Below are 26,706 nucleotides of genomic sequence, written 5' to 3' on the forward strand. Positions count from 1 at the left end.
TGCAGGCTCTGTCTGAGAGGCACCGTGGTGGCCATTGTCTCAGAGAGGTGCAGGATTCACTGAGGTGCTTTGGAAAGCCTTCTCTTGGGGGCCACATGTCCCAGAGAGGGCAGAGGAAGGACCCAAGGAAGAGGGTGTCACAGGTCAGGTGGCCTCACTTGGGTCCTGCAGTGTCTAAGGGAGCTGTGTCTGTGGCTTCCTGGTGCCATGAGATGGGAGCCATTTGTTTCCCTGCACGCACTTAACCTTGATGCGTATGTGCTCAGGATAGATGCTCAGGAGCTCCCACGCATCGGGGCTGAAACAGAGGTGAAGGCACTGCAGCAGGACTTCAGGTCAATACGCGCTGCCCCCGCTTCACTCACGGGACGGGAGAAACCACAAACTCGGTGGAGACCACTCTTTCCTCCACATGTCTGCTGGCTTATCTCAGCCACTCTCACGCCCACCTCCTCCTTTTCTTAAGAACTCATCAGATCTCACCTGGGCACCACTGCGATGGTGTCTAACTCAGCAGTTCCCAGATTTGGGGACCTCATGGACTGAGAAATCATAATTAATAGCTCTTCATGGCATAAGTAATGCATTTGTACCTCTTTCCCCAAATGAAACTTTTGACTTTCCTGTATTCAAATTTGAAATAAAACTCTGGTTCTAGATGAAATGAAAAAGTCATACCCTTCAGATGAAATGAAAACAACCCTGAGGTTCTCAGTAGACCAGGCGTTAGCCACAAATATCAGGGGAACATAGTATTACTTACTGCTGTCAGGGACCACTGATCCAGCCCTCACAGGAGGAGACACGAAATTATCTTAAAACATGAGATAGACTCTACTACGAAGGCTAATTTGCTTTATCCTTAATTACAGGGATCCAAGATTGCTTAGTTTCTAGTTACGCAGGGGATATGCAATATCTTCAAGTGACCCATTAAGTGCATTGATCAATGGCTAACGATAAATAATACAGGATTCTGGCAAAAGAAAGTAAAAACAATATTTAGCCCAAAGTAATTAACCCTTCTTTATATTTTTCCTACCAACCAACAAACCAACCCTCAAACAAAAATTCTCTCTCTTTCTTAATGGCACAGTAAGATCAGAAAAACCATCCATAAGAGAGTCAAGTTCTTGCTCTATTCATGGTTCTATCTGGTATTGGTAGGCATTTGGGAGAGTTATGTGGAATTATACCGATTTTTACAGGCAACTCTTTTTTAAGAAGTCATTGCTTTAAAATACATAGGTAAGGTCTATTTGTGGGTGAACATGTGAAGCACCCAGATTCTCTTACTTTGCTGGTAGCAGTGTTTATTGGTAAAACCACTTTGGAAAACAGTGTGGCAATATCTACTGAAGATGAACATCTACATATCTATATCTCTATATCTGTCTCATGATCCAGAATTCCACTCCTGGGTATCTACCAAAAGAAAGCAGTGCTAACACTCATCAAACAGCGTGTTTAAGAGTATTCAGAACAATTTTATTCATAGGAACTACAAACTGGAAATATCTCAAAAGTTCATCAACAATAGGGTGGATATATTCTGGTATATTCACATACTGGAACACTATATAGCAATGAATGAGAACGAACTACTGTTACCCACAACAATAAAAATAAATCTCCTAGATGTGAAGTTGAGAAAAAGAAGGCAGACACAAGAGGGTATGTATGTATTTTATAATTTCACTTGTAGGAAGTTCAAATCAGGCAAAACTAATCCGTAAGAACCGTTTCAGTTGGTGGGCAATCTGGGGAGAAATGTTGATTTTAAAAGCCCAATACCTACTTTTTCTCTGATTTCCCAGTTGTCTCCATAGCAATAGTCACAGACTCTAAAGTGAGTAGCCTCTTCAACAAAAAAGACATTGTCATTCTCAACAGCTGCCTGGGAAAGTGGCCAATGCCCTGTTAAAGTGGCACCTGCAGAGATGTGGGGCTTCCTACACTTTTTGCCATTAGAGAAAGGTTTTGCAGAGGATAACGGTAACGCAACTTTGAATGAGAACACCGTGGAGGCCTTTTATAACCATTGTCTTGAGGGACAGGACTAACATTCGTTAAGAACCTACCATTGTTGATTCAGTCTTGGGAGCCTGTGATCCATCTGGTGGAAAATGGACAGAGAAAATGCAAAGCCTGATGAAGCTTCCTCCCAAATACTTAGTTTGCTAATATCTGGAGTGAAACTAAAATGAGAACATTCTGACTGCTGGTCTTGTTCTTCTTCTATAAGTTCAGGAGCAAGGGTGGGTTTTCAGAAATGGCATAAAGTCAGTTTTGGTTCAGCTTGTGCTGGCATAGCTCTTATCAATTTATAAATGGCCATCTACACATTACATCCTTCAATTACATAGATAACCCTATATGGCCAATAGAGCACATTTTATTGTTTTTATTTTTCAGGTGGGGAAATTGAGGCTTAGCAAGGTGAAGTCGCTGCTTAAGGTTACGAAGCTAGTAAACAACAGGGCTGGAATTCAAATCCAGAAGGTTCTGTCTGCAAAGTCCATGTTCTTTTTACCACAGTGGCTGTTTCCATCTGGCATGGATGGGCCTCTTCGCAGACTTCTGAGGGAGGGAGATGTTATATGCTCCTTATTACCTTTAACAATCTGTTTCCAACTTAATTAGGGAAATCTTTCTTAAATCTAACACTCATCTCACTTTTTCCTTAAATAAATTCATTTAAATTCTTTGGAAGATAGTAAGAGCCCCACATCTCAGCTTCCTCTTTTCCTTCTGTATCTTCATTCCTTTAACAATAATTATCACCAAGATCTTCAACAGCCCCTCAAATATGGCATTGAAGACTGGAATTTGAGCTTGAGGGAGACTTTGGACCCAGTGTCATTTCATATTCCAATCTACAGGTTTTCTCAGTGATAATAACTTGAGTAAATGGCTGAGTTATCTCATTCTGAAGGCTGCTTGGGAAAGCCTTACTGTTGGTATTTAGACATCATAAATTTAACAATTCTCAGTAGCCCCTTGGACCAAGGGAGGAGGAAAGTGAAATAAATCTCTCTTTTATTCTTCTTTTTCTCTGAAATAAATATTTTAATTTTGATTTGGGGGCAGGGAAGGCACTAGAAAGAGATGTGTGTGTGTGTTTAAAAGGTTAGGCAACTTCATGCATCCACTAGTGGGGATAAATGCTTGAAATTTGGAGTCAAATCTGGAGTCCTTCCAAAACCCTGCTCTGTGACCTTGACCAGTTAACTTCTCTCAGCTTCGATTTTCTCATCTCGAAAATGGTTATGTTAACAGTATTTATCCGCATGAGATAATGCCTACTTATAATAATCCCTAGCATAAATGTTAGTCATTTTTATTATTGCTTGCTTTTGTAATTAAGCCCCTGGCTTTAGCATCTGGAATCTAGAAACAGTAGGTGTGCCCACGCCTGCTTCAAGTGGAGTGGTCACAGCATCCTAAAGTATTCCTGTTGCTGAGTCCACTATCTGATTTTACTGTAGGAGCCTGTTTTCTTAATATTCAAAATGATGTGGAGCTCAGGGCTGTCTCTGAATGTCTGGAAACACTCTATTTGTTTCTCTGAGTATGATCACCCCACGAAAGTGACTGAAGGCACTTTTCCAAATGCTCTAGGAATGGTAGGATTCATTAAGAAAAATTGTCAGGGAATGGAAGGATGGACCAATTTTGCGAACACACCACAATCATGCCTCTAACTTAAACCACAAAGTTTCAGAGCAGGTTGCAGGAGAGACAACTTGCTCATTCAACCCAATACTGAAAGAAGTGATTTGCACAACAGCCAAATTGATTTATAAAGTGAGGTCTACGTGCTCAGTCTTTAATGTCAGAGAGACCTTGGATCAAATCTCAGTCCTGCTACTTACTAGCTATGTCATTCTAGGCAAGTTACTTAAGCATTCACTGTCTCAGTTTTACAATCCATAAAATGAAAAGAATAGAATTACTTTCCTCCTTGGGTTGTTGTGTAAGAATTAAATTACAGTCACGTGTTGCTTAACGGACAGGGATACATTCTACGAAATGCGTCGTTAGGCAATTTTGTCATTGTGCAAACCTCATAGAGTGTACTTACACAAAGCCAGATGGTATGGGCTACTACACACCTAGGCTACATGGTACTAATCTTATGGGACCACCATTGTATATGTAGTCCATCATTGACTGAACATCATTATGTGGGCTGTGACTGTATCTGATACATGATAAGCACAATCCAAATTGTAGCTATTATTACATCAGTGTTCTTCTTCTTGTTGTTGTTTTCTGTAAGTACTGGATAACCTTGTATATCCCGCCTTCAACACTGTCTCATTCTGGTCAACAGGGAAGGGAGACCTCCTTTGCTCTGTGGTGGTCATAAATGCTGCTTGTCAAATATTTCTAGTTCTCCTCTCTGCTGGGCCCATGGTAAGGCTACACTTCCTGGTCTCCCTGTGGTTGGGTGAGTCTAGTTCTGATCAATGGGTTGCGAGAGTAAGAGAAGTGAAGCTTCTGGGATGAAGCATTTAATTCCTGGTTCGAGCACTCTATTCGCTCTGGCATGGTAACTCATGACATTAGAGATGCTGGCTGCTCCATCAGCCTGAGCCTCTGAGTAACTGTGAAGTCTAGAGCCCTTCTGTCACCCCATGATGGTCATGTAGGAGGAGCAAGAGACAAACTCTTGCTTGTCTTAGCCACTGAGATGTTGGGGTTGTTTGCTGTGTAACCTATTCTGACCAAAACCACATCCCTACACGGGTCCACTGGTTTCAGCTGGTGGTGATTTAGGCCACCACCGCCACCCCGTGGGGCGTTTGGCAATGTCTTGGGATATTTTGGTTGTCACAAATGGAGGATGGTGTATGTAAACGGTATCTAGTGAGTAGAGGCCAGGGATGCTGGTAAACATCCTGCAATGCACAGGGCAATCCCCCAAAAGAATGAATCATTCAGCTGAAAATGTCAATAGTACTCTAGCCCAATACTAAGATTCCTCATTCTCCTCATACTGAGCCTCTCATACTTCTTACCCTCTTCAACCCCCTCCCCCAAGATCCCACTTCCTATCATCAGAGAATGTGCTAATAATGCCTGTGCTTACCACAGGGACCATGCTCATTTCTCACTACACTTGGTTACCTGGGACACTGAGCTATGTTGGGATCATAAACATTCTGCCATGAGTATTCTGCAGACCACACTTGCAAAGGATATCCTGGAGGTTGAGCCAGACTTGAAGTCCAGACACTGCAGGAGAAACAAGCCATCTTTCACCTGAAGAGGTCTCTTTCTGTTCTATTATAAGCTTCCACTTTTACCACTGAGTTATACACTCTCCTGATGTCTTCTGGGAAAATTAGAGAAAAATCCATACTCTGGCTCATTTAACATTTCAGTTTAATAGCTTGGAAGGAAAGAAGAATTTGACATAGGTATGAGATGTTTATTTGGGCCCAGGCTTCTGACAGTCTGATATCTGTAGGCAAGGCCTGAGTTGGAATTCTAATAGGCCTCTTTCAGAGAGACTGACTACTGTATTTGAAAGAGGTTTAAAAATGACATGTATAAGGTAACATGGTTAGTGGCACAACCACGGCCAGAACAGAGACCTGCTCACTCCCAAGTCTTTAGTCTTTTTTTTTTTTAATTTAATTTTGTTTTTTTGGTGAGGAAGAGTGGCCCTGTGCTGACATCTGTTGCCAATCTTCCTTTTTTTTTTTTTGCTTGACAAAGACTGTTGCTGAGCTACCATCTGTGCCAATCTTCCTTATTTTGTATGTGGGACTCCTCCACAGTATGGCTTGATGAGCAGTGTGTGGGTCCGTGCCCAGGATGTGAACCTGCCAACCCCGGGCTGCCAAAGTGGAGTGTGTGAACATAACCACTACGCTGCTGGGCTGGCGCTCGTATTTTTTATATATGTTGGGGAGGGGAGTGGGCTTGGTGAGTGTGTGATGAATACACTGATGGTGGAATTAGCTTGACCTTCAAAGTCTGGGTGTCCTAAGTTTTTCATTTTAACTTATTTGTACTTCAGTTTCCTGTATAAAAGTTATGGTGAGAATTAGGAAGAACATATATCAAATTTTTAGTACAAGCCTGACATGTAGTTATTACTCAATAAATGGTGGCCATTATAGCATTGGAAAATGTAGCCCTTACTGCTGGGGCAGCGGGCAGAGCTGAGAGGGGTGGCACAGAGGGGTGTAAGGCTGTTGGCTACTTTAGAGGTATGAAGAAGGCTTCAGGAGAGGACAGGGAAGGGAGTTGACAAAAACCAAACACAAATGTCACTGTCATAGTGCCTCAGTATTGTCTTAGCTCTCAAATGTAGGTAATCCAAGTTTGTCACTGTAGTTTATTAATAACTTTCCCACCAAAGATGGTTTGTTTTGTTGGGATGTGCACTCTCAATAAAGAGTCTCCTACCTTGGGACAGCTCTGTTCTGATTCTAAACCCCTGAAAACTAATACAACTATGATGACTCCAACTGGCACTAATCTTCTAAAGCAAATACATTACAATAGGATAGAGTAGTACTGTTTCTCAACACTTATTAAGAGGCCTACCATGTGTGAGGAACTGGTAAGAGAGGAGAGGATTGGTAGGCTGGGTTCCTGCACTCAGGGAGCTTGCTTTCTAGTGGAAGAGACTGACAATAAGAAAATAAAATAATTATGGATGGTAATTTCTGCTTGAAAGAAAATAAATAGGGTGCTGGGTTAAAAGAATGGCTCAGGGCTCATATTTTAATATTCAGTGAAGGCCTCTTGGAGGTGTGGCATTTAAGCTGAAACATGAAAGATGAGAAGGATGTAGGGGAAGTGCGTTCAAGGGGAAAGAACAATGTAGGAAGAGCACGCAGCAAGCATACTCTATTTTTTCATAGACACGTCTCATTCTGAACTTCCTCATAGTCTTGTGAAGTAGGCATTTGTGGTAGGCCACTTTCGACATGGTCCTCAGTGATCCCTACCTTGGTATTCATACCCTTGTGTAATCTCTTCCCCTTGAGTGAAGTCTGGACCTATTAACTTGCTTCAAACAAATCCAACACAGCAAAAGCCACAGTATGTCACTTCTGTGATTAGGTTATAAAAGATTGTGACTCCTCTCTTCCTAGCAGACCCTCTCCTTCTTGCTGGAGCAAGCTGCCATGTTGGAAAGTCCCACATGGCAAGAAACCGATGGCTCAATCCAACAGCCCATAAGGAACTGAATTCTTCCAAAAATGACCATGAATTTGGAAGCAGATTCATCCCTACTTGGGAGGACTGTGACTCCAGCTGACACTCTGATCGTAGCCTGTGAGAGATCCTGGAACAAAGGACCCAGCTAAGCTATGCCTCACCCTCAGGAACTATGAAATAATAAATGCGTGTTGTTTTAAGCCACTAAATTTTGGGGTAATGTGTTACACAGCAATAAATAATACAACGTTCATTCATTCATTCATTCACTCACTCACTTATTCAACAAATTATTTTGAGATATATCCTGCAGGCCAGGCAGTGGCATATGTGCTAAGGAAACAAAGACGTATTTTACAGTCTCCAGATGCTCACAGTCTCATAGAGGCAGATGATGTGCATGGGACTAAATTACAGGACAACCGTGCTCTGTGCTGTTACGGGGGTCACAATGTCTTGTAGTGGGAACAAATAGAAGGGACAAAATAACTCTTTCTGGCAGAGTCAGGAAAGGCAGGAAGTGAGAAAACAGCCCTAGGGAAAGTAAGAAGTTGCCCAAGGTCACACAGCTCCTCTGATTCATTCTCTCTGTTCAAACATGATGGAGGACATGTATTTATTTCCAGTGTAAGACTGTCTACTTTGACCTACAATTCTCAGACTGCGTCTCTGTTATGCTTCTTGCTAATCTAAAACCAAATATATGTGGAAACGAATTCTTTATTGCAAATATAAGGTAGGCAATGGGTTAATCAGGTTTCTATGATGAAGATTGAAGTTACACTTCCAATTAACTTTCATAAACCAGAAATCAGACCACTGTAATCTAACTCATTACTCTGCACGCATTTGCACACGGTTGGGGGTCACCATCTCTACACAAACAAAGATGCTGGTGTTGGACAGAAAATGATTGAAACCATGCTTCATGATGAAATCTAATTAGTAACATAGATTAGGTACATAGAAATGTAACAAAGGCAATGATGCCAGAAGAACATCCATGGATGCTGCAGAATTTGAGAAAACTTGCCTGAGAGATGAGTCTAAGGTTTTTATTTTTGGTTTGATAATTTGCTAAACTCGCAAACATAGAAGGATCTTAATTAAAGTGAATGAGAAATAATCTCCATTTAAAAAGTCTTATTAATTTATTTTTGTACCAAGCTCTTGTGCTTTTTTCTCCTGAATTCATGTCATATATTACATTCAAAATTCAAATTTAAAAAGCCCTTATTTATAAGATTTTTTATTGTTTTTTTCTCTCTTGCTCTCTTCACTCTCATTTTATGAGGAATAACATTCATTTTGAAGAATATTTTACTTGTGAGGCAGTCTTATTATAAAGTACAAATTTTAAGAGCACAGCTCGATTAATTGTTACATATGTACACTTGTGTAACCACCACCCAACTCAAGATATAGAACAGTGCTGTCCAAAAGAACTTTGTGTGATGATGGAAATGTTCTGTCTGTGCTTTCCATTTTGGCAGCCACAAGCCATATGTGGCTATCGAGCACTTGAAATGTGGCTAATGTAACTGAAAAACTAAATTTTTAATTTTACTTAATGAGGCTAGTGGCTACCATTTTGGACATTACAGATATAGAACATTTCCAGCATTTGAGTACCTTTAAATCAATCCCTTCAAAGTCTCCCTTCCTATCTCCAATGATGCAATCACTATTCTGATTTCTATCCCATAGATTAGTTTTTCCTGATCTTGAATTTCATATAAATGAAATCATAGAATACATACACTTTGGGCTGCGATATTTTCTCTTAATATAATGTCTGTGAGATTCGTCCTTTTTGTCAAATGTAGCAGTGTTTTTCTTCTTTTTCAAAAATTGTGTGAGTATTCTATTAAATGAGAATACCGTAGTTTATCTATTCTACTGTTGATGGATATTTGGATTATTTCCAGTTTTTGGCTATTGGGAATGAAGCTGCTATAAATATTCTTGTGCATATCTTTTGATGGACAAATATACTAATTTCTCTTAGATATGTACCAAGGGATGGAATTGTTGAGTCTTATGCTCCCCACAACAATGTAGGAGAGGGACAGTTGCTTCATAAAATAAAATTTTATTTTGGACTATGGATATTTGTAGAGTACAGTAGTTACTTTTATACTGTCCAAGGGATTGCACAACTAATTGAAGCAGTATTTGGTAATATCTAATAACTTTAAGATGCAATTACCTCATGTCCCAGTCATTATACTTTTAGATATGTTCCCTGGAGAAATTCTTGTACATGTGCACAAGAAATATTTATAACAGCATTTTTTGTAATAGCAAAAGAATTAGAATTTCTTTATTAAGTAAATAAATGCAAATATATCCATAATGGAATATATCCAGAAAATGAATAGAGTTACATGTATCAATATGAATGAATCTTTCAGTATAATTATGAGCCCAAAAAAATGGCAAAAAATCACAGTTCAACATAACTTTATATAAAGATTTAAAATAGTCACAACAGTACTAGACCTAAATTAAGGATACATATGTCGGTAATGAAAGTACTGAGAAATGCACGGAAAGGATAAACAGCAAAAGCAGAAAATGATTACTCTATATTTGGGGCAGGGTGAGAGATTGAGACTTCAACTGCACCAGTAACATTTATTTATTAATCTGGGTAATGGGTATGTAGGTGTTGGTGTTATTATATTTTCTATCATTTTGCATGTCTTAAATAGTATACAGTCATGTGTCACTTAATGTCGGGGACGTGTTCTGAGAGACACGTTGTTAGGCGATTTCACTTTTGTGCAAACACCATAGAATGTACTTACACAAACCTAGATGGTATAGCCTACTACACACCTAGACTATATGGTACTGATCTCACGGGACCACCATTGTACATGTAGTTTGTCATCGACTGAAACGACATCATGTGGTGTCTAACTATATAATAATAATGAAAGAATCTGCCAAAGTGGTGGAGACTGCTAAGCATGCCCTTGTATCTACGCCCACTTTCTTCCTATTGGTGCATGAATCTCGACCCCCCCCCCCCCACACACACACACACACAAAGTCTTAGCTGGGCAGCCATGGCTTTTTGTAAAGAGATGTGGTCATATGACTAAGTTATTCCATGGGATCTGAGTGGAGGTGAGTACAACTTCTGGGTTACATCCTTAAAAAGAAGTAGCTTGCTACCACTTCCTCTTGGTCTCTTCTTGTGGGATGAAGATGAATGTGTTGGTGGTGAGACAGCTTGAATCATGTGCACACAGACAATATCCTCTCCTGTCCATTAAATGTCAGTTTCATGAGGGCAGGAATCGTGCCTGTCACATTCACTGCTGTATCCCCAGTTCCTGGAATAATATCTGGCATATGATAGACACTCAACTCATGTTGAATAAATGCGTGATTTTTTTATCATTAATGGTATATCCAGTCTTGCACACCTAATTTCACTTTCACCACACTTTTTAATAAAATTTTGCCGATTTTATTGTAATCAACACAGTATTTTAAGATTGAAAAGCAATGGCAGCTTGTCTCAGGGCAACATAACAAAGTAGCTAATGCTTCTCCATGACAAAAGGATCAGAAGAGAAAATATGTTCTTTTCTCTGAAAGACATTTGAAATGATAAAAAGCTGATGACTCTCCAAACCGCTACCTGAAAACATTATCGGACTTATCTTTCTATATTTGTTAAGTTTCTTGAGAACAAAAATACTTCCACATTTAAAAATTTTGCTTCCCTTTTCACTAGGAGAGGTCAGCAACCTTCAGGTCTTGTTATATATGGTGTTTATTTTTTCTATAGCAAAAAAAAAAGTATTTTCTAATAAAACATTGCCTATTCATTACAAGACATTGATAAAATACATTGAACATATATTGGCTTTAAACAGTTGAGTACTTGGGCATGCCAACAACAATCATGTCGACAACAACTCAAAGATTCGAAGGTAGATTTAAAAAGGTAGCCACATCCTTTACTCTGTTTGTCGCCACATGATTTGCACTGTGACTTTGCAGCTCCTCCCGTTAAGAGATGGAGACTGTTTCTCCTCCTTTTGATTCTTGGCTGAACTTGTGACTTCTCTTGGCCAAGAGAAGGGACAGTGTGACAGTTCTGAGCCAAGATTTCCAGAGGCTTTGCACTCTTCCATTCTCTCACTTAGTACCCTGTCTAGCAGCCATGTGAAGAAATCCAGGGTGTGAGACCTCATGGGGTATTCCTGCATCATTCCAGCTAAAGTCATCCTAGGTGAACTTATAGCCACCAGACCCCCAAATAGAACAAAACTTCCTATCACACCCACAGTGGACAACAACCACATGAGTGAGTCCAGTCAAGACCAGACAAACCACCCAGCTCATTTGTAGACTTGTGAGCAATAACAAATGCTTACTGTTTTAAGCTATTGAGTTTGAGGGTTGTTTATCATTCAGCAATAGATAACTGACACAGGTATCATGGTAACAGTAAAACAAATTCCCTTACATGGCAAGGGCTTTGCAGATTTCAAACAATCCTCACTAAGTTTCCTTGGCTTCTTTAATAAAGAGAAATTTCAAACGTCCTGATCTCTTGTCCAGTTCCCAAATCTATTCAGACTCTATCCCCACTCTTGGATAATGAGTAAAACCATGTAGCTTTAGTTTTCAAATATTTGCCCCAGCCAACCTATCTTCTCCTTCTTTCCAATTTCATAGCAGGGGCCCTTTAAAGTTAGCACATTAGCATTGATGCCAGGAAGCCAGCACATCAGTATAGTCCAGAAAAGCTGACAATTCACGTTTAACACAGACAATGAGAGGAACAAAAGAAGAGATTCTGGATTAAGACAGTTGCAATAGTAAAGAGAGGTTGGTAATTAACCCTAGAACCCCACTATACTTGGAGATCTATAAGATACAGTTACACTTGTATCTTGCTAATGGTTTACTACTTATAATGTATTCTTATTTCAAATGTCATTTGCATTAGTCAGCCATTGCCACAATAATGCTGCATAACAAACCGCTCCCAACTCAGTGACCTACATCAACAAATATTTGTTATCATGTTGATGGGTCTGTGAGTTTGCTGGGGTTCTGCTGATCTAGACTAGGTTTGGCTGTAAGCTTCTAATTGTGGATAGCTTTAGACTAAGGGCTAGCTGGGCTTGGTTCCAGGCTGTGTGTTCAGTTCAGGTCTGTTCCGTGTGTATTATCCTGAGACCCAGGCTGGAGGAGTAACAACCACCTGAAGCATGTTCTTCTCCTAGAAGACCGCCAAGTGTAGTGGCAGCAAGACCACATTTTAAGTCTTCTCCTCTTCAAGTCTGGCAATAGCCCATTGACAAAGCAAATGTGATGGCTAGGCTCAAAGTCAAGTAGTGGATAAATTTACTCGATGCACCATAAGCCATGGTAGGGTTTTTAATTCTAATATAGGCGAGTGAAGAATTAGGACCAATTATTTAATCAACCACATTATCTTTATGATACAATTTGTTCTCTGCTCTGGTTCATCACTGGGCAAAATAGGATAGTAGATATCTCAGCTAATCTCTCTTCATTCAGCCTAAACTATCTCCTCATCATCCAAACCCAGCTCAACCAGTACCTCCTCTATGGAGTGGCTATGGACCAATCAAACCCCATTGTTACCTGACATCTCCAAAGTCTTCCAGCTGTTGAAGTTGACACTGCTGTGCCACCACCCCCACTGCCTCCATCACCATTGCCACTAACTACCATGACCAACTCAGGCTACTGTTTACTGAATCTCTATTATGTGACAGGCTCTTATTTCTACCTGGTAGCTATTAATATCCCTGTTTTATAGAGAAGTCAATGAACTTGCTAAAGGTTACATAGATAATGAGTAGCTGAGCCTGGATTCAGACCCAGATGTTTCTGTAAAACACACACATGATATCTCTACCATATCACGCTGCCTCTGTACATTACTAGTGTCTACTCTGTTATACACTGACTTTGTAGTATGGATGGATTTTGCTTGCATATTAGTTTTGTTCCCTCACTACATTGTATATTTCTTGAAGGCAAGGACTTTGTGTTACACTCCTTCAGATTTTTCCCTAGCACAATTTGATTAATTGTTTGATTTCAAGAACTGATTCCAGAGAACTAGCCCAATTCTAAACATCACTATTCATCAGAATGAAAATTTTCCAAGACACAGGAATTTGATTAATTAATGGTGACCTAATAATAACCAGCACCAACCATCTTATTAGGTGGGTACTATCATCATTCCCATTTTATATGAGGAAAAAGTGAGGCTCAGAGAAGTTAACTGACTGGCTTATGAGCACACAGTAAGTAGCAGAGCCAGAATGCAAATGCAGATCTCTAACTTTAGAGTTCTATTTTTCAACCACTGGTGTTCAATGTTTAATTTCTGTATAATACTAGAGTTAAATTATAACTCTGCTGAAGGTTTTAACTGTGAAATTCTGTAAAGACTAACCTTTGGTAAACCCCTAATCACGGACCAAGTCTTGGCTCAAGTGGCAATAATAACAAATATTAATGATAGTTTATATTTTTTAAAAATGCGTATATGCCAAGCATGGTGCTAAGTGATTTATTCATTAATTTATCACAGTCTCACAATAAATGTAGTGAGGCACAATCTGTTATTCCCATTTTACAGACAAGCACACTGATGCTTAGGGGAGGTTAAGTGACTTGTCCAAGATTTACAGTGGTAAAGAGCAGAGCCTGTAGTGAGTCTAGTATATTAAGAATCTGACAGCACATACTTGGCTTCTGTGTTACATAATGACTGTCTTCAGTTCCAACATTGTAAACAACCATTACTTCCCACTGTTCACTGAATGGATAGGCTAAGTTTTGTGTAAAATCCTTTTGGGTTGAAAACATAACATCTTATATCCCTAGGGTAATTTTTTGGAAAGTGAAGAATTCTTTTTGTTATGATGTGATATGTTATTTAATTCAAGGGCCGACAAACTGAGCCTTTGGGTCAAATCCACCAGCTGCCTGTTTTTGTAAATAAAATTTTACTGGAACACAGCCATGCCCATTCCTTTACATATTGTCTATGGCTGCTTTTCGCTACAATGACAGAATTAAGTAGTTGCTACAAAGAATGTAGAGCCCACAAAGCCTAAAATATTTACCAACCACTGGTTTAATTCTTCATTTACAACCTTCGTAATCTGAAATTTCATGCAAGCTTTTGCGGGTGTTCTTTCTCCAAAGAGCAACTTTGTTTTAATTCTGGGGTCACTGGGCCCCATCAGGAAGATGCTCATGTTGTGAAGCAGGAAGTAGCCACTTTTTTAAGTCATCCAGTTGGCTTGATCACACACTAGCAAGAACAAGACAAGACAAGCATTTCCTGTCCTTAACCGTCCTCTGAACAATGTGGGGCTTTAAGTATGTTTTCAAAAATTAAATCAGGAAATACTTGTATTGATATGGTAGAAGCTAACTGAGTGAAGCAAACATAAACCTAATCGGTATCCATTGAATATAGACATACCTATTAAATCATAATTAGCCAATACACAGAATTGAGTCCTCAGCTGACCTTTCTTTTCCTCCAATAAATTTTAGGGAAAAAAAGGAGCAGACTATTTAAAAAGAGATTCCTAAAAGATTTAGTAAAACACACATATACTTATCTCCCCAGAGTATAGGCAGGATCAGTAAACTTTCTACTTACTCTCCAGAACCTTCCACAGCAGTGGAAAATCACTACTATTTTCAGCAATTGAGTTAAAGAGCTTATTTTGGAGTCATACAACCTTGAGTTCAAATCCTGGTTTTGCTGCTGCCTGTCTGTTTGACCTTGGAAAAATTGTTTAACTCTTTTTTTAGGTTCCTTATTACAATGTTGGTAAAAATATCCAACTTACGGGCTTATTGTGAGAATTAAATATGATAACATATGTAGAGTACTAGGCTTAGTGCCTGGCACATAGTAAATGCTTCATATTTGGTAGCATTATTACGGTTCAAACTGGAGGTCAGAACATAGATCACGAGGCCTTCCCTGGCTGAGAGTCCACCATGAAAGACAGGCAGAATTATTCACTAGGCAGGCAGGAAACAGACTAGGACACTTTATGTATGTTTTCAGAAAGGGTTAAAACAAAAAGGGTTAACAACAAAATTTAATCAGTACACTACACTCTATTACCCAAATTTCTGCTAATTGTAGGTCTGAATCATTGGAGAAGCCAGAAGGCTACATGCTGGAAGAAGACAAAGTCAAATTATTACCACGGGGAGTCTGGGCTGGTGAAACAGATCAGAAGGCTTGTAAATATCTCTATTTGCAAAGCTGTGTTAGATAGTTTATAATAGCTTCCATCATTTGGCAAAAGGTAGCAAAAGTAGAAAACACTATTTCTGTATATCTTTTTCTGAAAGTACAGTTCTTTAACATCTCTGATTACAATTTTGTAGTTCAATGCTTACAAAAGGACTTCGAATAAAAGAGCATATTTATGATTCCATTTTGGCAACAAAGGGAAGAGATTGCTCAAATCTCTATAGCAGGTTTGAAGGCTGCATAGAAAATACCCAATTCCCTGTGCTACAGATGCAGGATACCCACTGTCTCTCAATTTCAACTTCCCATTGAAGTTAGTCTCTCATAACAGCAGGTGCAGTCACATAGAAATATCTGGCCATGTGTTCTAGGAAGAACTGATAAAGAAGTAAAAAAAATCATGATGGAGTCATCAGAAAATTGTTGCTCTGGGAAATTAAAGATTGCTATCTAGCCCTGTGCCCTCCACATCTTTAATGCCCTCTAATTTTTCCCCTACTGACAGAGTAGAACATGTTCATGTGGTATACACATCTTGATCTCTTTCCACATCCCAAGATCCCTGAAATTAAAGTACATCTGGCAAGCAAAGCCATTGAAAACCAGCAGTCCGTCAAATATCTAATGACTGTTAGAGGCAGCGTGTGACTTTGGGAAGACAAGGTTTAACTTCTCTACGTCTTCCTTCAACCCTGTGATAGGAGTGACAGGTTGAGTGTGCCAGAGGGAAAGACGTACTATGAATCTCAGGTGAAATCCACGCTATAAAATAGGAGTGTTGGGAGGTGGATTCAGGTCTCATATTGACATGTCTGCTTCATTGCTGCACTCGGCCTAACCAGAAAAAACGACCAAACACACACCTTTGTGGAACGTGGGCATTTAAGCCCCAGGAGGACATGAATGCCTTGGACTCTGCGTTGACTGATTTAATCAATATTTAGTGGAACATCTACTTGTGCTAAGTGCTGGCTATATAGTGGTGAATGCAACAAACCTGGTCCTTGCTCTTAAAGAGATAGTCTAGAGAGAGACAGACAATAAGAGAATGAATAAGTATGTAAGGTAATGTCAGATTATATGAAGTTCTATGATGGTAACAAAGAAGGTACTGTTACAAAAAAACAAACAAACAAAAATACAAAAAAACCCCAAGGAGAACCCTATTTTAGACAGAATGGTGAGGGGGAGCTTCTCTAAAAAGGTTACGTTTAAAACAATAATTAAAGGAGCCAGCCATACTGGGTATATTATAGTCTCTTCCTACTGCAGTCTCTTCCCCTTGAGTGTGGCTAGAACTCGTGACTTGCTTCTAATCAATAGTATATGACAAGAGTGAAGAGATTTTGATGTAATTAAAGTCTTTAATCAGTTGACTTTAATAGAAAAGGGTGATTATCTTGGGTGGACCTGACTTAATCAGGTGATCCTTTAAAAAGTGGGTCTAGAAATCAGAAACTTGAAGTACCAGTGACTCTCTCTCTCTCTGTTGCTGGTGCTTTGAAGAATTCTACAGCTGCAAGGATATGAGATGCACCAACAACATGAAGCATCTTGGAAGCAGATCCTTCTTTGTTGAGCCTACAGATCAGCCTAGTCAGAACCTTAATTCCAGCCTTATGAGTCCCTGAGCAGAGAACCCAGCTAAGTAATGCCTGGACTTCTGACCTACAGAGACTGTGAGATAATAAATGGATATTCTCTTAAGCCATTAAATTTGATAATTTGTTACCCAGCAACACAATGAAAAACAAATACAATACTTTAAGCAGAACAAAAGCTATAAAGTCATTGGGAGGTGTGTAGTCGTGAGCAAGGAGGAAGACTATCAGCAGCCAGATCATGGGCCATTCTGTGGCAAAGTAGGGAAGTTTAGGCTTTATCCCCAGCATCTGACATGTGGTACCTAATGCACAGTAGGTGCTTAAAACATCTGTTCAATGAATGAATGAATAATGAAAGTACTTTGCTAAATAAAAGTATTTAATACTAGACTGCCATTGCCATCCTCCTCAGATTTTAAAACATTTATTCAATAGATATTTACTGAAAGACCGTTGTGTGCAAAGAACTGAACTGGTATTAGAGGGCCAAGAAAAGTGATTAAGAAACAGAGCCTGGCCCAAGAAGTGAATTCTCAGCCAACAGATCTACTGGAAACTTCTGGATTAAAGACTCTATAATGAGGTACGGAAACAACCCAGTAATCTGGGTCACAGCTGAAAGCCTGATAATTTGAGGTTTCTCTTTAGAGTCTAATAAACTATCTGAAAAGCTGCCAAGTGCTAATCAAGACCAAGGAAGATAGCACTGTAACAAGATACCCATATCATCAGAGGCCACATTGATGATGGTTTAGAGGAAAGAAAGTACAATGTTAAGAAAATGAGTAGTTCAATAATGATGGGAAATTCAATATTGAAAATGCAAAGGTGTTTATAGCTTGGGAAATTACATCCCATGTGTTTCTAGCCAAGTCTTCCAGATTATGTGGAAAATATCCAGAAATTGAGAGAAGATAGATGAAGAGAATACTGTCATCTTCTATTAGTTTTGGAGCATGCATGTTATCCCTGCTGCCCATTAGGCACAAATGACGGCTGAGGAGAAGGTGAGAGTCATCCCGCTCACATTTCCAGCAGCTACGAGTGAGATCAGTCATAGCACAACCAGAGATGTCATTCTATTTATTTATTTTTTTTGTGAGGGAGATCAGCCCTGAGCTAACATCCGTGCTAATCCTCCTCTTTTTGCTGAGGAAGACCGGCTCTGAGCCAACATCTATTGCCAATCCTCCTCCCTTTTTTTTCTTCCCCAAAGCCCCAGTAGACAGTTGTATGTCATAGTTGCACATCCTTCTAGTTGCTGTATGTGGGACGCGGCCTCAGCATGGCTGGAGAAGCGGTGCATCGGTGCGCGCCCAGGATCCGAAGCTGGGCCGCCAGTAGCGGAGCGCGCGCACTTAACCGCTAAGCCACAGGGCTGCCCAGAGATGTCATTCTAAAAGCACAGAACCAAAACACGAGGAAACAGCTGACTTCCTTAGCTCATACTCATCCATATCCCCTTGGAAATTAGCCGGGTTGCTTCTCTAAGAGGAGTTTATTTACATGTAAAAAATACATGAAGACGTAGTTTTGCCTCCTGCTAAAACACCCCCCAGAGGTGCTTTTCAAGGGAAAATGTCCACACATTTCAGAATGAAGCAATTAAGGATAATTTGTAAAGTTAAGCAGAGGGGTAGGAAGTAGAAGATACTTGGTACAACTAGGCATCAAAGCGACTCCAGATATAGAGGTCACAAAAGGGAAAGGGGAGAAATGGTGCTTCACATTTTTAAACTTTTAAGATACATCATCATCCTTATTATAATTAGCTTTGCATTTTATGAAGATGGAAGTAAGGTCTGTCTTAGTCTTATTTCTCAGATGAGGCCACCCATTCGCAAAGAGGTTACTCTACTTTTTTTGAGTTAGGTTTAGAATTCAACTCAAATGCTCAAATAGCTACACAATTGACTGCGTCCTCCTAAGAGTTTAGGAAAATAAAAACACTGATATCATAATAAGAGTTTCCAATTATTTTACATTAATTATTATGTGGAGTACGAGCAAAATCTTTTACGAGATAGAACCATGCATTCTCAAACAAAATGGACTTGACAAAATTGCATGTGCAAATATGGAGACATTTGGTAAGCCTCCTTGCTTTTTTTAACTTTTGATAGTTTTTTTAACTTTTTAACTTTTGATAGTTACAACAGACAACTGATATGTAACTGATATAATCACTCTTTGATAAATGTCATTTCTCCTTTGAGATGAAAACTGCAGTTACTGGCAGAACCTCATAAAGAGAGATCACAGGAACCTTCGGAAAGCAGCACCAGCAATCAGATTACAGCTTCCCCTAGAATGCGAGAAGCATAAGAAGAAAACATTGTGTTCATTTCTGGGTTTGGGAGCACCAAGGAATTGCTTTGTCTCATAAGGAGAAGGTGGTCCAGAAAATATAAAACAAAACAAGAAACAATTTCAGCAGGGTGAGAAGGAAAGCCATATGATTTTCACTTCTGTATCTTTGCTCCTGTGAGTTGATAGAGTTGCGCAGAGCTGAGCGCAGTCTATGAGAAAGCCAGGGAGTGAATCTATAATTTCTGAAACTTGATTTCAGGGCATAAGACGTGCAGACTTCATTGAAAGCTGTTCTGGTCAGTCTGGGGCTATTTTCAGGGACGGCGTCAGAGGGCTCTGTCCCACCAACCTCAGTATGTCAGGGCACTGGTCGCCCCAGGCACCTCTCCCACATCAACAGTAGTGTGAAATGATTTAAGAGGGGGAACTGATGAAGAGCTCCCATTTTAATGGTTATGTTTCACTTTAATGCATATTGTTTAAAACAAAAACCTTGTACTTCAAAGCTGTGATTTCACATACGCTACTTCTAAAGATAAAGATAGGTTTTGGGGGGGTGGCCCCGTGGCTTAGCGGTTAAATGCGCACGCTCCGCTACTGGCGGCCTGGGTTCTGATCCCGGGCGCGCACCGACGCACCGCTTCTCTGGCCACGCTGGGGCGGGGTCCCGCATACAGCAGCTAGAGGGAAGTGCAACTATGATATACAACTATCTACTGGGGCTTTGAGGAGAAAAAGGGAAAAAAAGGAGGAGGATTGGCAATAGATGTTAGCTCAGAGCCGGTCTTCCTCAGCAAAAAGAGGAGGATTGGCATGGATGTATGGATGTTAGCTCAGGGCTGATCTTCCTCACAAAAAAAAAAAAAAAGATAGGTTTTAAAAGTGAGTTAGGAGCTGGTTTAACTAGAAATATTAAATAATCATATAGGTAGTACTCAGAAATGACAAAAATTATGAAGATGGTATATTAATGGCTGAAGTCTAGAAAACAATGCAGAAAATAATTTTCTTCTTATCCCATTATTTTAATAGTTTCTTTGTTGAAAGTTTTGCTGTTTCCCTTTACAAAATACCTACATGTTTAAGGCAGAAAATTTGGAACACAGAAAAGCACAACTGAAAACCATAAAATTCAACAATAATGCTATCCCTAAAGATAAGCACAGTTAAGATTTTTTTTTTGCCTATCCAGTACTTTTTCCATAAAAATGAGATTATGCCTTCATGCTCTATTTCATAGCCTGATTTTCCACTTAGCAATATCTAATGAACATTTTCCCCTGTGGTAAGCTTTCTTCTTCAACAGCTATTTTATTGGCTGAAGGGTATTCTCTCATATGGTTAAATTTAAATCTAATTAATTAATCTCCTACTGTTGGGAAGTAAAGCTGCTTCCATTTTTTCACTGCCATATAAAGTGCTGCAATGAACATCTTTGGATTTAACACTCTTGTGCACGTCTCTGAGTATTTACTTATAACAAATTCCTAGAGGGAGAGCTGCTAGGTCAAAAGGTTTGCCCATTATAAATGTGTTTTGCTGGAAATTAACAAATTACAGAAAGGTTACAATAATAAATTATTCCAACAGTAAGGTACAAGAATACCCATTTCTATAACATTTGCGATGTATTATCATTACCAATGTTATTTTTGTTTTAAAATACTTTTACTGTTGCCAATATACTTATATAACTCAGATTACTGAAAACATGGAACATAAAAATAATCATATGTTTAGATTTCATTTATATTTTTTTCTTTTGTGAATCACCTGCATATGCTCTTTGTCCTAATTTCTACTGACATGAACCCCTGAAGCAATAATCAGACTCAGGTGTGAGTATAGAATATAATAATAATGCCTTATTTCCTTTACATTTCTTAGAATTCTCTTTTAGCTAAGGGGACAATTGTTATTCTTGGGATATAGGACATAATTCTTTTATATTATTTTATTTTTTTTCTAACTCAAGGAAAAGATGTTAAAAATATGAGTTGAATTAATTATTTTTTTAGTGGAAAACAGTAAAATATGGTCCTGTCACTTCATCCTACTCAACAAGTTCAGAAACACCGAAATAAGCAATGGCATAGCAATGGATTTATTCCAATGATGCTGATGTTTGAGCAAGAACAGAAAATATGCATGATAAACCATCACAATAAGAAGAAAAATTAATTCCTAGAATCACTTTATGCCTAGCAGGCTTAAGAACAATCGATTATCTCTATAATTTTGAATCTTACTTGCAACCTAGGTGGGTGATTGTCAAACTTTTTGAAGCTATGACAACCCATCTTCTCATGGTGGAAAAGGTGGTAGTGGTGGTAGTGGTGGTGGCGGATGGTAATACCACCTGCCTACCCATTCTAAAAGTGCCACGTGGTATGCAGTACTATTTTAAATCGAAAGAACAATGAAATTTAATTTTATATTGAGATTTATTTGAGAATTTCAAAATACTTCCTGACCTACCAGAGAAATCATCTACCTTTGGGTTGGTAATCAGTGTTCTGAATTGAAGTTGGCTAAGAAGAAAGTAGGATGTCAGAAATATCTTTGAATATAATGTATATATTATATTATGAAATGCTAAACAGATTCTTAATTACCAAAACATCCAGAAAGTCTAGGTGAGCTATAACGGTTGATAATAAGACCCTATCTACCAGTTAAAATAATCTGCTATCATCCATTTATTAATTCAGTAGGCAATTATTGAACACCTACCATGTACCAAGAATTTTTTCGTGCACTGGAAATATTAGCAAATAAGGCAAAGATGAATTGCATCCTCACGAGGCTAACATTCTAGTGAAGGATGCACATGGAGGGTGACACAGGTAGTAAACTCATAAAAATAGATGATCAAGAAATGGAAAATATGTGATAAAAATGGAACAGAGGGATGGAAGAGAGAGTGACTTGGTGAGGTGTGAGGCAAGGGGGAACTTTCGATGGGGTGGTCTTACAAGACCTCTTGGAGAAGTTGGCATTTAAGCCATGCCAGTCATGCAAAGGTCTTGGCAAAGAGCATTCTAAGCTGAGGGAGGAGCACATGCAAAGGCCCAGAACCGATTTGATGTGTTGGGGAAACGGAAAGAAGGTCAGTGAGTAAGCACGTGGAGAAAATGGTCTGAGCAGGGTTGGTTCATGTACTGCCTCAAGGCTTAGCAAGGAGTTGGGACATCATTCTCAAGGCAATGGGATGCCACAGGAAGGTTTTAAGCAGAGGAGTGGCATGATCCAATTTACATTTTAAGAAGATCTCTCCAGCTGTGTGTGGTGGGTGCTTTATCGTGTGGCAAGTGGGGAGCCAGGGTTACCAGTTGAGTAGACAACATGGTCATCCAGGTGAGGGATGTTGGTGCCTTGAACTAGGGAGTGGCTAGGAGACTTAAAGAAGTAAGCCTCACAATCCTGTTCTCATGTTAAATGTTTATGGCAGTTCTAATACTGTCTGTTGACTTTTTGCCTCTTCCTGTAGACTAGAATATATTTCAACTGCTACCATTTATAAAGTGCCCCGTGTTGCTCTGGGCTTTATACACATTGAATCCTTGTAACAGTTTCATCCCAAGCTCAAGTGTGGAGAGGTTAACTAACTCCCCAAGGCCACAAAGCTAGTGGGGGTCATATTAAGATTTACCTAGGTCTGTCTGATTCTGAGCAAGAAACAACTTTTAGCCAAAACCCTGGAGTGTCTTCATTTAACCTACCTTAGGGGTAGAGCTGGGCCAGAGAAAGGGGGGCACAGCTGAGTTTCTCTAATGGTTCTTAGAAGGGGAAGGGCAACAAAAGTACCAGGAAAGGAGGCCCTTGTTTAAAGATTCAGATTCAGGTTCCTGGGCCCTACCCCAAGAATGTACAATCAGAATCTCTAGATTTGGGGGCTGGGAATGTGCATTTAAAAAATGTTCCCTAGTGACACTCACTAAAATTTGCAAAGACTGCAAGGTAAGCACTCAATAAAGATTTGGTGAATGAACGAATATAATGGAAAGGTTTGCAGGAAATGAAGATCTAGAGTGTCACATACCCCCAACCCCCGATCCAGAAAAAATACAGGCCCAGTTTGGGGTGGACCCAAGCAGAGTCGCAGCTAGACCCCTCAGATCCACTCGGAAATTCATGATGTGACTAATATGTGGGTATGATATACTCAGGCCTTCTGGAAGCTTTTGATTTTAAATAATTACTCTTGATGACCACGTGCTAAGTCCAGTTGTCTCCCCAGCTAAGGAAGTATAAGTCCCTCAACTGGTAAACACCACCTATTTTAAAGGCAAAACAATCTTTTTAAAAAAAACCCATTATTTTGTTCTTGTAGCACTTGCAACGCACCGGAGCCAGACCTTACTCACAGGGCCAATTTACCCATTAAACCCAATACGCACAGTGCCTAGGGCCCCCAAGACTTTTTGGGGCTCACAAAAATGTTTTAATTTCTTTTAAAAGTAGAAGAAAAATATGAATATATTCTAGCCTGGAGTATAGTCAACTTTTACCAATGCATTTGTAAAACATAATTTTTAACGTTTTTTTAGCAAGAAGTGGCCCATGAAGTCAACAGGGACTAGGGCATAAGGAACTCATAATGTGGCCATGCTTACTCACAGCTCTGGGCCCAGATGATTGACACCTTACCTGGCAGGCATTGTACAGGAGCTGGTGTTCAAACTTCTTGATCCCAAGAATGTTCTGGAACATCTCGTAGAGCTGCTCTTTGCTCAGAATGAGCTCAGAGGCTGCGCTGGCCGTCATCCGGGCCTGCTGCTTCCTGGGGTCCTCTTCCCCACGGTAGATGGCATCAAACTTGGCCATCCAGGAGCTCAGCACAGTCTCCTTGCTGAGGCCATCAATCTCGGGCAGGCTGCGCACCCTCTTCTCGATGTGCTTCTTGAAGACCTCCCGAGAGTCGTTGGCAGAGCAGCCCCCACTCTGCACCATGCGGGCCACACGGTCACTCTTCAGGAATACCTGAGCAAGAACAGGGCCAGGATATACATTAGGAAGTCAGCCTTGGAGATACCAGTTTCCTGGAGCTGGGGGCTGGATCAACCCTCTCATGGGCGTCACAGAAGGCACCAGTGTGGGTCACATCCTGCCCCACCATCTCCTAGCTGTGCAGACTCAGAGAAATCACTTACACGTTTTGCTTTTGCGTCAAAATCTGGAAAGTGAGAGAAACAATAGTACTTACCCAGTTGTTGCAAGGATTAAATGAGATAATAATACCCTGAGAGGCAGCATATAGCATACAGACTTTGTGCTCAGACTGCCTGGGCTCTTTCTCTGCCACTTAGTGGCTGTACTTCTCTTGGCAAGTTAACCTCTTTGTACCTCAGTTTTCTCATCTATAAAATGGGGATAATAGTAGTCTCTGCATCACAGGTATTTTTAAATGAGGATTACATGAGTTAATATATGATAAGTGCTTAAAAAAGGGGCACATATTAATGCCTTATGGGTTGTGGTTGTGGTTGTTATCATTATTACATGTAAAGTATATGGCATGATGTCTGGCTCATAGCACTTAGATGTTAACCACTATTTATATCTCATTTTATTTTACCCTCTCATTGATACACATCACAATTGAAATTGAATAAGTATTAGGTAAGTATACATTTAATGTCTCTCTCCCTTCCCAACATGTGAACTCCACATGGGCAAGGACTGTGTCCTTCTTGTTCCCCACAATATCATCTGTCCCTAGTATAGAGCCTGACACTTTGAAAGTGAGTGAACAAAGAAGGTAGGCATTATATGCAGTCCATTTTGTAGATGGAAAAACCAAGACTCCAGAGAGGAGAGGGGACTTGTTCTTTGTAACTCAAATTGGCTGAATATAAATGGATGATCTTTTGACTTCACCCTGGTTCCTTCCTTTCCTGTGGGTCTCACCTGTCTGGTGGAGAACCTTGGTTGTTTTACTGGTGCTTCCTGGGTCCTGGGGCCGAGCCATTCATTAAGAACAGTTTAATTTTGCTCCAGTGCCCACCGTTCGGGGGATTCCACTAGCTACACGGTTCTGGGGCGTAATATAAGGCGGTGAAGCTGCTACTTCCTGTTCACAGAGAGGAAACATCTGACACTTCTGAGCTGTGTCCTGGTCACACTTCAGAAGGTGCATAAATACCCTTCCAGAGGCAGAACAAATGTTCACTCCCCTGTCAGATTTCAGGAAATGCCCTTGTTGGCCATGAAACGGCATTGCCTCCTGCTTCATCACAAAGCCTTCCTTGGGGAGGAGAGATGTTATAAAGGTGGCCTCCACCTATTGTCAACTTAATGAACTAATTTAGAAAGAAGGAGGGCTGAGGCCATGGCCCGCTCCCCTGTGTCTGGGAACCGGTACTCAGTTGAGACCTTAGAGTTCATTTAAAAATCAATTATAGAAAAAAAGATTCAAATGAATCCTCAGGCCTTAATGACTCTTAATGAGCTAAAGAATTCACCTGAAAATCTGTAATGCTTAATGCAGACAGTTTTTCCAAGTACACTGTATCTCAGTTATAAGTCTAGATCTCAAACATCAAAGTTTTGGGGCAATTAGAGAAAATTTCTGGAGAGGAAGTATAGCATTGTGATAGGAGCTCTAAACAGAGGTCCCAGGCCAGTTCTGCCACTAACTCACTGTGTGACCTTGGGTAAGTCACCTCCCCTCTCTGATTTTCCAGTTTCTTATCTGTATACTGAGGGAGTTGAACTATAAAGCTGTGGGGTTGTCCTTCCAGCTGCAAAGTTTATACTCTTCTTCATGAACCCATTCTTCCTTTCTTTGGCCACTCACTAGGTAGAAGGCACTGTGCCAGGTGCCAGGGATACTGTGGTGAGTAAAACAGATTCAGATCCAGCCCTCGTGCCTCCATGACATCATCCTATAATCCCATCCAAATGTCCCATTGTCAATATCTGGGACAAGTGCTATCAAGGGGAAGTCCATGGGTGCCTATTGCCAGGAATCTATTCCAATATGTAGTTAGGAAAGCCTTCCCAGAGGAAAACTCCTTTGAGGTGATATGTGAAAGATGGATAGGTAAAGAGACAGTGGAAGAATATTTCAGAGAGAAGCAACAATATATGTAAAGAGCCTGAGTGTCTGAGGAAACAAGAAGAAGCCAGTGTGGCTATGTCAGTGAGGGGTGGGAGAATGACCAATATAAGATGGGCAGGAAGGGGCTAGATGGCCAAGGGAATAGGGGGCCACATTAAGGATATTGGTCTACATTTGAAGGGCACTGGGAAGCCATTGAAGGTTTTAGCTGGGACATGGCGCGATCAAGTTAATATTCTCTG

At 40.1% G+C, this 26,706-nt stretch overlaps 1 protein-coding gene across 4 annotated transcripts in view; it reads right to left on the reverse strand.

Moving 5' to 3' along the window:
• CADPS (calcium dependent secretion activator) overlaps nt 1–26,706 on the reverse strand; it is a 436,212-nt gene that overhangs the window by 302,750 nt on the left and 106,756 nt on the right. For all 4 annotated transcript variants that reach the window (XM_058562346.1, XM_058562336.1, XM_058562329.1 and 1 more), the window contains exon 3: nt 24,052–24,384. In XM_058562346.1, coding sequence (XP_058418329.1) covers nt 24,052–24,384 — 333 coding nt within the window. The remainder of the gene's footprint in view (nt 1–24,051; nt 24,385–26,706) is intronic.

This window comes from Diceros bicornis, chromosome 2 (assembly GCF_020826845.1).
Source record: "Diceros bicornis minor isolate mBicDic1 chromosome 2, mDicBic1.mat.cur, whole genome shotgun sequence".
Classification (NCBI taxonomy): Eukaryota; Metazoa; Chordata; class Mammalia; order Perissodactyla; family Rhinocerotidae; genus Diceros; species Diceros bicornis.